This window comes from Phyllostomus hastatus, unplaced genomic scaffold (assembly GCF_019186645.2).
Source record: "Phyllostomus hastatus isolate PE091 unplaced genomic scaffold, TTU_PhHast_1.1 phas_contig_38, whole genome shotgun sequence".
In the NCBI taxonomy this organism is placed as follows: domain Eukaryota; kingdom Metazoa; phylum Chordata; class Mammalia; order Chiroptera; family Phyllostomidae; genus Phyllostomus; species Phyllostomus hastatus.
This window is the reverse complement of record NW_025333869.1, coordinates 24,908,194-24,920,473: the sequence shown is the minus strand read 5'-3', so window position 1 is coordinate 24,920,473 and position 12,280 is coordinate 24,908,194. Positions and strand designations below refer to the sequence as shown.

At 56.0% G+C, this 12,280-nt stretch overlaps 1 protein-coding gene across 8 annotated transcripts in view; it reads left to right on the top strand.

The window, feature by feature from the left end:
• The window catches only part of CHST3 (carbohydrate sulfotransferase 3), a 36,277-nt gene extending 24,326 nt beyond the window's left edge, over positions 1-11,951 (top strand). For 3 of the 8 annotated variants that reach the window (XM_045842215.1, XM_045842217.1, XM_045842216.1), the window contains exons 2-3: positions 4,944-5,168; positions 6,052-11,951. In XM_045842215.1, the coding sequence (XP_045698171.1) occupies positions 5,029-5,168; positions 6,052-7,336 (1,425 nt within the window). In that variant the 5' untranslated portion in view covers positions 4,944-5,028 and the 3' untranslated portion in view covers positions 7,337-11,951. The remainder of the gene's footprint in view (positions 1-4,943; positions 5,169-6,051) is intronic. The other 5 variants (XR_006786047.1, XR_006786045.1, XR_006786048.1 and 2 more) reach the window with 5 other exon arrangements.
• The last annotated feature ends 329 nt before the right edge of the window (positions 11,952-12,280 follow it).

Genomic DNA, 12,280 nt, shown 5'->3' with positions numbered 1-12,280 from the left:
GCGGCCCTACCCCGCCAGGCTGGCTCTCAGCCACGTGGTCCACCTCGGGGCTCTGGCCCAAAGCTTCTCACAAGTTCTTGGATGTCCTCTGCCACTCAGGTGACACATACCTTCACCTTTGCCTGTTTCTATTCTGTCTTGGCTGAGGTTGGACAGGTGCCCATAGAAGGTCATAGATGCGTTTGTTCTGGTAGAGGAAGCTGGAGTCCCCGGGTGTGAGGGTACTCGGGTGTGAGAGTAACCACAGCCCCAAGCTGCACTGAGGCATCCCCCACGCATTCATTTGCTTCCTCATTCTTCCTTCACTCACTGGTTCATCCGACAGCCTCTGGGCATTTACTCACTTGTCAGATGCTAAGCTCGAAATAGTGGGGCTTTGGTCCTTCCCAAGCCATCTCTGGGTGTCGTTACGCAAAACAGAACCTAGCCTGCCAGGCTGCTGGACAGACTCCTGTATTCCCAAAGCAAAGATCGTCTACAACAGAGGCAGGCCCGGCATTTGAGCTCCCTCTGCCTGTCCTGCCTCTGTTTCCACTCTCCAGTAGATTTGGAGACAACTCACCAGCTCTCCTAAGCTCCCCCCTTTGGCAACATGGCATGGTTGGGGCAGCCTCCTGGCCTCTCCGCCTCCCCGCCTCCCAGCACTGCAGCTCAGCGGTTGACTCTGAGTTTCCCCACCATGGCCTTCACTGCTGCTACCCGTGTCTGTGGGTCTGCGGAGCCTCCCTCTCTCATCTCTGGCCCTCCCTCAGGCCCTCTTCTCTGGGTGGCCCCTCCTCCCACCCGGGAAAGGCCTGTGAGCAGGGCCTGCAACAGCTGGGGCTCGGTCCCTACCCTGCCCTTTTTCCTGAGCACGAAAGGGGAGTGGAGGTTTGCAGCCTGTCCCTTATCAGAGCTCCAGGCACAGCAGACTCTGGGACCCCGCCTTCCCTGGGAGGAGCCAGGCGTGGGCTGCAGTCCACTGGGAGCCTGGGGGAAGGCCAGGGGAAGGCCCGGGGAACTGGGGGGCCTGGCTGGGAGCCATCGGAGTAGAAAACTATTGTCTAGTGAGGACCCCATGCCAGGCCACGAGGGAGGCCTACGCTTAGAGTTTAGGACCTCTGCCCACAGCCCCTTCCTTTCCAGGGTTCCCTCACTGAGATTTGTCCGGGGTGCCTTTGGCTGTTTTCTCTGCTCCCCATCATTACCACACAGCTGCAAGGCTTGAACTGAAAGCCCCAAAACTTAGTTTCTTCATCCTCAAAATGGTATCCCAGGTCGATACAACCGTGCAGGAGATGGGTGTGTGTGAAGCCATAGTACACACCCATGGTCTGTGCCCACAGCACTCACTGAGCACATGCTTCCAGTAGTACACACAGACACACTCAGTGCACACGCTTATGGCACACTCCTACTGCACACACAGTACACACTCAGGCACACACACAACACACATGGTTCCCTATAGGGAACAACTGCTTTTCCTTCATATTTCCCATGAATTAAGAATGATCAAGCCTCTCACACTGGGCTGAATGCTTTGAGAAAGACATCCTTCCACTCGCCCACAGGTGCTACAGCACGCTGGCCCGGTGCCCAACGCGAGGAGTAGGGCGCTGGGGTTCTGGGCGTGGGCCCCACAGGCAGAGCGGACAGGTGACGCTGTCGTCTGCTGGAGCTGGCATTCAGGTGTGCAAAAGAGGCAGCAAACAAGTACATTTCTGTCAAGAAGAAATAAAGAAGGTGGCTGAGAGGGAAAGGGATGGGGGAGGGGAGGTGGGTTGGGGGTCGAGGAAGAATTCCCGAGGAGGGGCATTGGAGTCCAGCACGGGGTACAAGTGGGCTGAGGGCAGCCGTCCCACTGCCACTCTGTGTCCAGGCGGAACTGGGCTGGACTTACCCCTGACCTTCACCATTGATCCAGATGCCCTGGAAACATGACCTCTGCTGGCATCACGGCAGGGGGTGCCACTTGTCCTTTGGCTGTCACGTCCTTGCTGGGTCCTGTGGGTTGGAAAGGTGTCATCGAGTACTCCCCTGGGGAGTGACATTCACCAAGAGAAGGAAGAACTTTTTCATTCTTCCATGAGCGAAGCAAGGGGGCAGGTCTGGCCTGTGCATGCTGGTTGGGGAGGGAAGGAGCAGGAGGTTTGTCCTTGTCACGGATGTCACAGACCCACTTCTTGCAGAGGGCTTCCTACAGGGCCGCTTGTGCCTGGAGCTTTGCCAGGTGACCCCGTCCTGGCCTCGTCCTCCTCGTTCACAACTCGGTGACCTCCTGGCACCAGTGACCTTCTTTGCACCCTGAGTCTGGGAACCCCCACATTCTCGCAGGGACCTCTGCACCTCCCTCATCTGCTGCCCACCCACCCCCGCTCACCCGCCTTTTGGGCAGGCCAAAGGAGCCAACAGCCCACCCTGTGTTTCACATCTAAGTGTTGTCACCCTTGCTTCTTCCTTTTAGGGCAATGCAGGGAGAGCCCTTAGGAGCCCTGTACTTTTCAGGGGGGTGAGACTTGGGTGGCAACTCAGAAACAGTGCCAGGAAGGGAGGGGAGGAGAAAGCTCAGGAGCTTTATCATCTAGACGACCAAACTGAATCTTATCAAAGGTGTAGACTCAGACGGGAGAAGACAGAGAAGGCAACTCCCCCTGTCCCACCCCTGCCTTTTCTTCCCTCTCTAGTATTTACTGAACGCTTACCATGCCCCAAATACTGTTCCTCGCAGCCACCTTGTGCAGTAGGTACTGCCTTCCATGCTATAGGCTAAGAAACAGACACCCAGAGAGGATGAGTCACTTATACAAGGTCACACAGCATGGTAGACTTGCAGGAAGGACCGGAACCCAGGACTTCAGGTTTTGGTTCCTTCTGCTTCCCTCACACCATCAGACCCAGACAACTCTCAAGCCAAGTGCAGAGTCAGGATTGCAATGCTTGTGCCCTGCAGACTCATGTGGGGTCTTGGCCTCTCAGCAGGAGGGGCAGCCTCATACCCTCCTCGGGCTAAGCGGGCAGGGTGCATGGGAAACACATCCTGCCAGTCATTCTGCAGACTCCGGCCGGCAGCCTGCCAGGCCCCGGGGCAGGCACCCGCTTGGATGGGTTCGCTCGTCACCGGTTTGTTGGGCAGCTGGTTTGTGCCCGGTGGCATTCTAGATGCTAGTCCCGACCTCAGGAAGCTTGCAGCCTGGGAAAGAGACAGTCAGACCATCAGCTAGAAAGCCCTACCGTATGTGCTACGGTGGGGGTCCCTGGGGAGCAGTAAGGGCCCAGTGACCTGGATCTGGCAGGGGCAATCAGGGCACTGCTGGAGGAACCTTGGGCAAGTTACCTAACTTCTCTCTGCATTTGCTCGTCTATAATATGACTTTTGTGAGGATTTGAATGGGAGATGCAAATCAAGTGCTTAGCATGACACCTGGCATAGAGCAGTAAGCATTCGATAAACTTCAGCTACCCATAGATTGCAGTTAGCCCTTCCAGCCCGAGTGTAAGCTCCCTGAGGGCGTGCACCGGGTCTGCCTGTCCACTGCTGTGTGTCCAGTGCCTAGACCAGAGGCTGCATACAGTAGGTACTCAGGAAATATTTGTTTAATGAGTGCGTGGGAAAAGGCCCAGAAGAATTTGGAAGAGTTGGGATTGTTCCAGTTGCCCTGCAGCTGTCCTTGCCTCCCTCCTCCCTCCTGGCCCCCCTGCACTCACCCACACCAGGAAGCACACCCGGCACCTGTCAGAGATTGCTGCCTGCCGCCCCACCACTCTGCCCTGCACAGCTGGGGACCTCCATTTGGCTTGTTCCTTTATCCTTTCTGTCACTTAGTAACTGTGCGTGAGAGTCTCCTGGGTTCCAGGAGTTCCAGATGCTAATGGAAAGTGGAAGACAAACTTCCTGCCCTCCATGAAGGGATGGTCAACACTGAACAGGCATTAGAAGGGGGGCTGTTTTATGACAAAGTCTCAGGTACTACTGGGAGTCTTTGCAGGATGGGGCTGGGGAGCCTAACCTGCCCCATGCAAGGCTTCCCGGGCGACCTGAAGGCCAAGGCCAGGCGCAGGATTTCCTTAGAATTCGTGTGCTATGGTGGTTTTTTTTTTCCTTTAGTTAATTCTTAAAAAATAACACATTGTAAAATTCCTAACAGTGCACAGTATTCTACAGCAAACGTAAGACCCACCCCATCCTTCCGGACCCCCAAGTCCTTGTTAGGAGGCCTCGTGTACCCCCGTAGTCACAGTCTGTTCTCATTCAGTATCCATATTTTTCTCTCACTGAAAAAAGATCCTATATTTTCAAATGGGGTTACACTACATCAGAGGCCCCCAACCTGGGATGATTTTGCTTCTCAACCCTGCCTAGGGGACATCTGACAGTTTCTGGAGACATTTTTGATTGTTGCCTCTGAGCAGAGAGGATGCTACTAGCATCTTCTAATGAGTAGAGGTCAAGGATGTTATTAAATATCCTACAATACACCAGAAAACTCCCACAACAGAGAATTATCTGGTCCAAAATACCAATAGTGCTGAGGTTAAGAAACTCTGTTCTATATGAACATATTGTGTCTGCAGCTTGCTATATGTACATAAAATTACAATACATAGAGAGATTATTCACATCAGCCTGTGTAGGTCTTCCTCCACCACTTTTTATTTGGGTATTTGCAGTCTTTTGCTATTGCAAACATTTGTACTATAGGGAGCGTTCTTTTCCATATACTTGCCCTTGAGTCACGTGTGAGGTCAAAGAATAAATTGATGGAGGTGGCATGGATGCATCAGAAGGTTCAGTAGCAGCTTAAGTGAACTGATTTCAAGTCTGTTTGGGGTAGAGTCCATGACAAGACTGCTTCTGGGGTCTGGCTGCCAAGCAGGACCAGGATCCTCAGAAGTCTGGTGGAAAAGCTCTTCTTCGCTCTTATCTGCAGACAAGGGTGTCCTGACAGCCCATCTCTCCACAGGATGAGGGTGTCCCCCACCTGAAGACGACCAGCCAGGTCCTGAGTGATGCCCCGGAGCTGAGTGCCCACGGCCCCACCCTTCCCCATGGAGAAAGGACTTGCTTTGCCCCAGGACTGCCGAGACTTTCTGCACAGTCTGAGGATGAGGAGCAAATATGCCCTTTTCCTGGCTTTTGTGGTGGTGGTTTTTGTCTTTATCGAAAAAGAAAATAAAATTATATCGAGGTGAGGGGTGCAATCACAAGTCTTCCTTATCGAGGGGGCGGGGCAGAGGAGGCCGTCGGCCACCCTGGGCCTGCAGATGCAACCCTGCAACCGGTGCCCGTCAGGCCCTCCTGCGCCCACTCCGCGGGGCGTGCACAAGTCCCCAGTGGTGAGGTTTGGGCTCTGGGCACAGGCCACCTGGGTTGGAATCCTGATTTTGGCCCTTTCTAGTGGTGACAGCTTAGACACGTTATGTCACTTTCTGTCTTAAGTTCTTCTCTGAAACATGGCTTAATGGGGAGACCTGCCTAATTGTAAAGATTAAATGAGAAAGTGTAAAAGCATTTAGCCCAGGGCCTAACACATAGTTGATGTCTAGTACTTGCAAGAAAGCATCAACCAAGACAGATAGGACTTGGGATGAGTCCATGCCCTGCCTGTGTCCTTAGCGTGGACTGTTCCAGTCCATGCCTGCAGGAGCCTACTGCAAGCCCCTGCCACTCTCACCTGAGCGCATCCCTCCACCTGTGCTGGTGAGGCACAGGTACTACTGGGGAATAAATGCCAAAGCCAGCAGGAAGCCTCACCCCTTGGGAGAGAGAATCCTGGGGTTGTTCCACGCTGTCTCTCGGGGGCCCGCCCCATCCTGGTCAGTGATTTGCCCACAGGAGCTGCCTGCTCATCCTTAATGGGCTTTTTCCCCTCACCTCACCTCCCTGCTTCTCTACCAGTTTCTCCTGTGACCATGTCCCGAACCGACTACCTCTTACCCTCAAATTCTTGCCCCAAGTCGGCTTCCAGGGAAACCCAACTAAGACAGGCTTTGGGTAATCATCCTGGGAGGCTACACAGGGGATGGAGTCCCCAGCCAGTTACTGATCCTGGTCTCCCTCTGTCCTCACAGGGTCTCGGACAAGCTGAAACAGATCCCCCAGTCCCTGGTAGATGCCAACAGCACTGACCCAGCCCTGGTCTTGTCCGAGAACGCATCCCTCCTGTCCCTGAGTGAGCTGGACTCGGCCTTCACGCAGCTGCAGAGCCGCCTGCGAAACTTCAGTCTGCAGCTGGGCTTGCAGCCCGCCCCGGAGACCGAGGGGCAGGTGGGGGAGGAGGAGGAACCTGCCAGCCCCGCGGAGCCGGGAGCCCGGCGCCACGTGCTCCTCATGGCCACCACCCGCACTGGCTCCTCTTTCGTGGGTGAGTTCTTCAACCAGCAGGGCAACATCTTCTACCTCTTCGAGCCCCTGTGGCACATCGAGCGCACGGTGTCCTTCGAGCCGGGAGGAGCCAGCGCAGCAGGCTCGGCTCTGGTCTACCGCGACGTGCTCCAGCAGCTCTTCCTGTGCGACCTGTACGTGCTGGAGCATTTCATCAGCCCCCTGCCCGAGGACCACCTGACCCAGTTCATGTTCCGCCGTGGCTCCAGCCGCTCACTCTGCGAGGACCCCGTGTGCACGCCCTTCGTCAAGAAGGTCTTCGAGAAGTACCACTGCAAGAACCGCCGCTGCGGCCCGCTCAACGTGACGCTGGCCGCCGAGGCCTGCCGCCGCAAGGAGCACATGGCGCTCAAGGCCGTCCGCATCCGGCAGCTGGAGTTCCTGCAGCCCCTGGCGGAGGACCCTCGGCTGGACCTACGTGTCATCCAGCTGGTGCGCGATCCCCGGGCCGTGCTGGCCTCCCGCATGGTGGCCTTCGCTGGCAAGTACGAGACCTGGAAGAAGTGGCTGGCCGAGGGACAGGACCGGCTGAGAGAGGAGGAGGTGCAGCGGCTGAGGGGCAACTGTGAGAGCATCCGCCTGTCGGCAGAGCTGGGCCTGAGGCAGCCCGCCTGGCTGCGGGGCCGCTACATGCTGGTGCGCTACGAGGACGTGGCCCGCAAGCCCCTGGAGAAGGCCCGGGAGATGTACCGCTTTGCAGGCATCCCGCTGACCCCGCAGGTGGAGGACTGGATCCAGAAGAACACCCAGGCCTCCCGGGACAGCAGCGGCATCTACTCCACGCAGAAGAACTCCTCGGAGCAGTTTGAGAAGTGGCGCTTCAGCATGCCCTTCAAGCTGGCGCAGGTGGTGCAGGCGGCCTGTGGTCCCGCCATGCGCCTCTTTGGCTACAGATTGGCGCAGGACGCCGCCTCCCTCACCAACCGCTCCGTCAGCCTGCTGGAGGAGCGAGGCACCTTCTGGGTCACGTAGGGGCCTGGGGCCGCACGCAACCCTCCTCATGGAAGTGCCACCCCGCCTTCCTCACACCCAGGCCAGCTGTGAGCTGGTGACAGTCGCAGAGGAAGGCGGGCAGCCGCGCAGGGAGCAGGCCGCCCCTCTGCTGTAGAAGTAGCCCCCAGGCAGCTAGCTCCCCCACCGCCTCCGTGGGCTGGGGTTTTTTGCTGAGAACAGGACTGTGCCCTGCCCCCTTGAGGGCCATCAAACCAAGACCCAAAGGGCAGGCTCAAGCAGGCCCAGCCTATTGACGGTATCTCTCTCTCTCACACACGTGCACACACACATGCAAACACACATGAAGCACACATGAAGCATAAATGCCTGTAGACCTCATGGGCCACAGTGCAAATATCCAACAGTGAGAAGGGGCTGTGGGCACTCAGCACAGTCTCCGGGTTTCTACACAACGCGCCCTGGATTCTGGGCGGGTCCCTTTGTAAAGGGCTACCAGACGCACGCACGTGCATAGAGACAAGCACTACGTGCACACCACGCCCGTGGGGAACATCATAAAAACACAATCCCACATACACGCATATGTGGAAACACAAGCTTTCCCACCGCTTTAGGCCCACAGGTTTATAGGGTTTGTCTGTATCACACACCTAAAGTGGAGCTTTTAATGGTTTGGGAGCAGGGGAAAGAAATGCGGTCCTGGGCTGCCGCCCCGCTCTCTCACTGGGTCGGGGTGAACAGTGGACACAGAGCTGCCAGGTCCCCGCCCTCTGCCCGCTTGGAGTCTCAGGGCTGCCTCCGCTGGCCCGTTCACGTCCTCCCTGCTGGCAGGCCGGATATTTTGAAATGGTGCTGTTGACTCTCACGTGACTACAGTCCAAAGTCCCCATCCCAGCTTGGCTGGTGTCCTAGTGCGTGTCCATATTTGAAGGCCACCTCAGGCCTGACTGGCAGAAGCAGCTGTGGTCCCTGGAAGCAAAAGGCACCTCACGGGTCCTGCGGCTTCCCACCAGGCCTCTGTGGGGCAGGGTCCGATGGCAGTCCAGAGTGCTCTTGGGGGAGAGGTCACATCGGGATAGCCCCTCCCCTGAGAAGACAGGGACAGAGGTCAGCCCCCTGGTTGGTAGCCATAGTTACATGGTTAGTGTCTGGAATTCCTCCTTTAGGGCTCTGGGAAGAGTATTGCTTAACTTGGGATGGGCTGGGTATTTGTTTTCTGTTTTTTTTGGGGGGGGGGATTAGGGTATTTATGGCTTGGTGTTTTGTTTTGTGGCTGTGTTTTCATTTTTGTTTCTGCCGAAGTGCCTCCTGGAAGCAAACTGTGCTCGAGGGGCTGAGGGGGCTGAAGGGGCTCTGGGAGGGCCAGGAAAGTACTCTGGCTCTTGCCGGAGGCAGAGGAGGAGGAGGAAGAGCCTCCTCCCAGAAGGATCAGAGCCTAGATAGCCACATGACAGCCCACCCAGGCTTTTCTGTCTCAACGCCATGTGAGACAAGTCTCAGAAACCACCAGCATTCTTTGCCACATGTCCAGGAGCAGCACAAATGAGCAGCCCTCACCCCTGCCCCGAGAAGAGGCCAGATTTAAATCTCTCTCCCAGGCTCCATCACACTTGTGGCCCCAGGCCACATCCCAGGGGTCAGGGCCCATGACCAAGCAGCAATGTCCCCAAAGTGGAAGGTTTTTCCCACTCCCAGCCCAAGCCGAGGAGCAAAGCTCAGCCCCATCTCAGAACTTGCAGGAAGCTGTCACAGTTCACTGAGGGCTGTTTCTGATTTCCTGGACGACCTCTCCTTCAGAGCTGTCCCACTGTTAAACCCAGGGGGCTGCGTTTCGGCTTCAGGAATGTGCACGAGAGGGAAGGAAGGGGCGTATCCGGCTGGAAACTGCCTTTTGAAAAGGTGAGGATGGTAGCCATCTACGATGTCCATTATAATCACTGTATTTGAGCTGCTGGGTCTGCATCACCATGGACTTCAGCCATTCAAGGAGGTCTCCACTCTAGGTTTTCCAGCCCAAGAATAAGTTGTGCAGGGAGCTGGCTCTAATTTGGGGGCCAAAGGGACTCCAGCCCTAAAAACTTGACCTTGGGACAGAGAGGGGCCAGGATTTTTCTGGCAGGCCCAGAAGTTCTTCCCCAGCCCCCGCCCTGCTCCCTGTGCTGCCCCCTCCCCCGGGGTTGGTGGGGACGTGCTCCCCTGTCCAGGGTTCTTCCTGGGTCCTCCCAGTGCGGACAGCAGACTTCCTCCTTTCTTTCCATGTCTGGGGCCAAGGCCTCCACCCTGAGCTCTGGAGACCTTCGGGACTTCTCAGGACATTGACAGTGTGTACACTGCCAGTTGACTTTATTTATTTATTTTGTGAAAAAGAAGAGACAGAAATACATTATTATTTGCAGGGACTTAGAGCTGTACCCAAATCAAGAAAGACAAACTAATAATAATAGAAACCATGCACCCACCCCACACAAGGACACTCCGGGACAATTCAGAATACAAGAGGGGACTAAACCAAGACTGCTCGAGTCACGGTGTCCCAGGCTTTTGTTTGAAGAGAGTCCTTGGTTTGCTGTTGTTGATTTGAAGATGCAACAAAAAGGCCCTTTCTGCCGTAGGACCTTCACCCAGGCACCTGGAACAGGACCCAACCTGAGTGAGCATTGCCTCGGGGCCCTGGGAAGCCTGGGGGTTTGGGGAAGGACAGGGTGGGGGGACTGCTGCCTGTCCACCCACCGGGGCCTGCTAGGAGCCCTGCCATAGGGCTTTTGGCATGGAACTTCGCTGGGGAATGTGGTCCAGTGGGGGCTAGCACCTCCTTTTCCAGCATTCTCTGCTCCTGTGGATCCACCAGGAGCCTTCTGCTCCAAGGCACCCACCTGCCCGGAGACAGAGGGAGCAGTTGAGACCTCGCCTCACAGCTACCAGCTTCCCCAAAACAAGAGGCCCATTCAGCAATGCATGCTTACTCATTTTTTTTTTCTTCTTGAAGAAGATCCCTTTAGCCTAGCCTGTATAAATAGCTCAGAACATTCCAGACCGTGGTGAGACAGGGCAGTGTCTGACACCCTCTAGCCATCGCCACCACTGCCCATTTCTGGCTTCTCTTCTGTGCCTTGTTTGTGCACCTTGGCGTGGATGAGGGCACGGTGGGGGCAGGGGGGGGGTCAGAGGGGCAGCTCTGTCTCGTGCCCCCACAGGCTGTCACTGATTTATTGCTAAGGTTGAGAGGCATGAGGAATTCTAGGCTTTGTCCCTTTATGTGATGCACACACTTGAAAACAAATAACTAAATGAACAGAAAAAATGTTCAAAATGAAGTTTACTCCCTACCTGCCAGCACTGGCAGCCAGAGGCCGGTCTAATGGGGCAGCTGCTGACCAAACCCCCAAGAAGAGAAAACACCCACTCCAGCCATGACAGTGGCATCTCTCCCTGCCGCCTCTGCCATCCGTCCGACAATGGGACAAGTTCCAGCAGGAGGTCAGGGGTCCCTGACCCAGAAGGCGATGCTTGGCCCAGGCAGGGGTGTGTCAGATGCAGGTCTCTTCCAGCCCTGGGGGACCCTCCTACTCTAGGGTCTGTTTTCGTTAGCTGTGGGGCCTGTCCCTCCATAGCCCAGCATTGTGAAGGACAAGAGCAGAAGACCTGGCGGCTACGTCCCCGGCAGACCCCTCCCCCTCCAGTCCCATAGGGCTGAGCGCAGTGGCAGGTCTCGGGAGGGCGGGTCCTGAGTCAGGAAGAGCTATGGGGAGAGGGGGGTGGGGGAGCGGATGCCTGCAGAGGCCAAATGGGTCTTGTCAGTCCGTACAAACTGAAAGGAGCATCCGCTGAAATCCAGGGGCCTCGGCTTCCTGAGTTCACTTGTGAAGAGTCCCAGGACGTGGTCTGGCTGGACTGGAGGGAGGAGGCCCAGGGTTTCCTGAATGCAGCCATGCCGCCTCTCCACTGCCACGGTGTCAGGAATAGTTGGAGCTACGCTTTACCTCAAAAGGAAAAGCAGAACTGGCAACTTCGGATGTCTTAAGAGCTTCAAGATCCTTGGTCTCATGTCCTTTGTCATTCCATGACTGTGCCCGGGGACCAATCACTTATGTATTTCCAAGGATACAGTCATGGCACCATCCATCTGAGCCTAGCTCATATTGGAATCAGACATGCTGTTTGGAAAATGAGATGCCCCATGTCCCTGCTTCCTCTAACACTGGGCCTGACCTGGGCACCCCTGACGTCCCCGTCTCATCTGTGTGCTCTGGGCCAAGTCTGCGAGGCTCCCCTGCTCCCTCCTGGACCCTGCAAGCTGTCTTTTTGCCAAGACCTCACCCCATGTCATGTTTCATGGCCACATGGTACAGGACACTCCTTGCATGGCCATGTGTGGCCATGATGTGTACATATGTGTCCGCATGTGTGTATGTGTAGTATGCAGTTCATTCTGCTTGGCCTCGTTGCTCCCAGGCCCATGCCATCGATGTCCCGGATGTCCTTACCCTGGCTCCAATCTGCCGTCTCCTGGGAACGCGGGAGCTGTCTTTCAGAGAGCGGGCAGCCACCACCGGTCAGGGTCTGCTTTGTGGAACAGAATGTGAACCCATCACTTGATGGCTTACTTGATTATTTAATTAAAAATGAAACATGCAATGAGCAAAATGTAAAGTGTGTCTGCCTTCCTTTTGCACTTATTCTCAACAGCAATCAGAAAAATTAGCAGGAGAGAATCAGCAGCTGGAGGAATGGGGTGGCTTCTGTAGCATGAAGCAGAGCAGAGGAAACCCTGGCTCCTCCCGAGGAGCGAAAGGCACAAGAGAAGTGTGGCTGAGCGGGAGGGGGGCCCGCAGCGAGTGTGCTGCAGGTCACCAGGACAGTGGAGCCGGGAGCTGGTAGTGGCTGCTTGCGGCTGGCTACAGGAATGAGGTCTGAGGGATAAATACCCAGGCATCATGGGGCAGGACCAGGAGCACTGGCTAG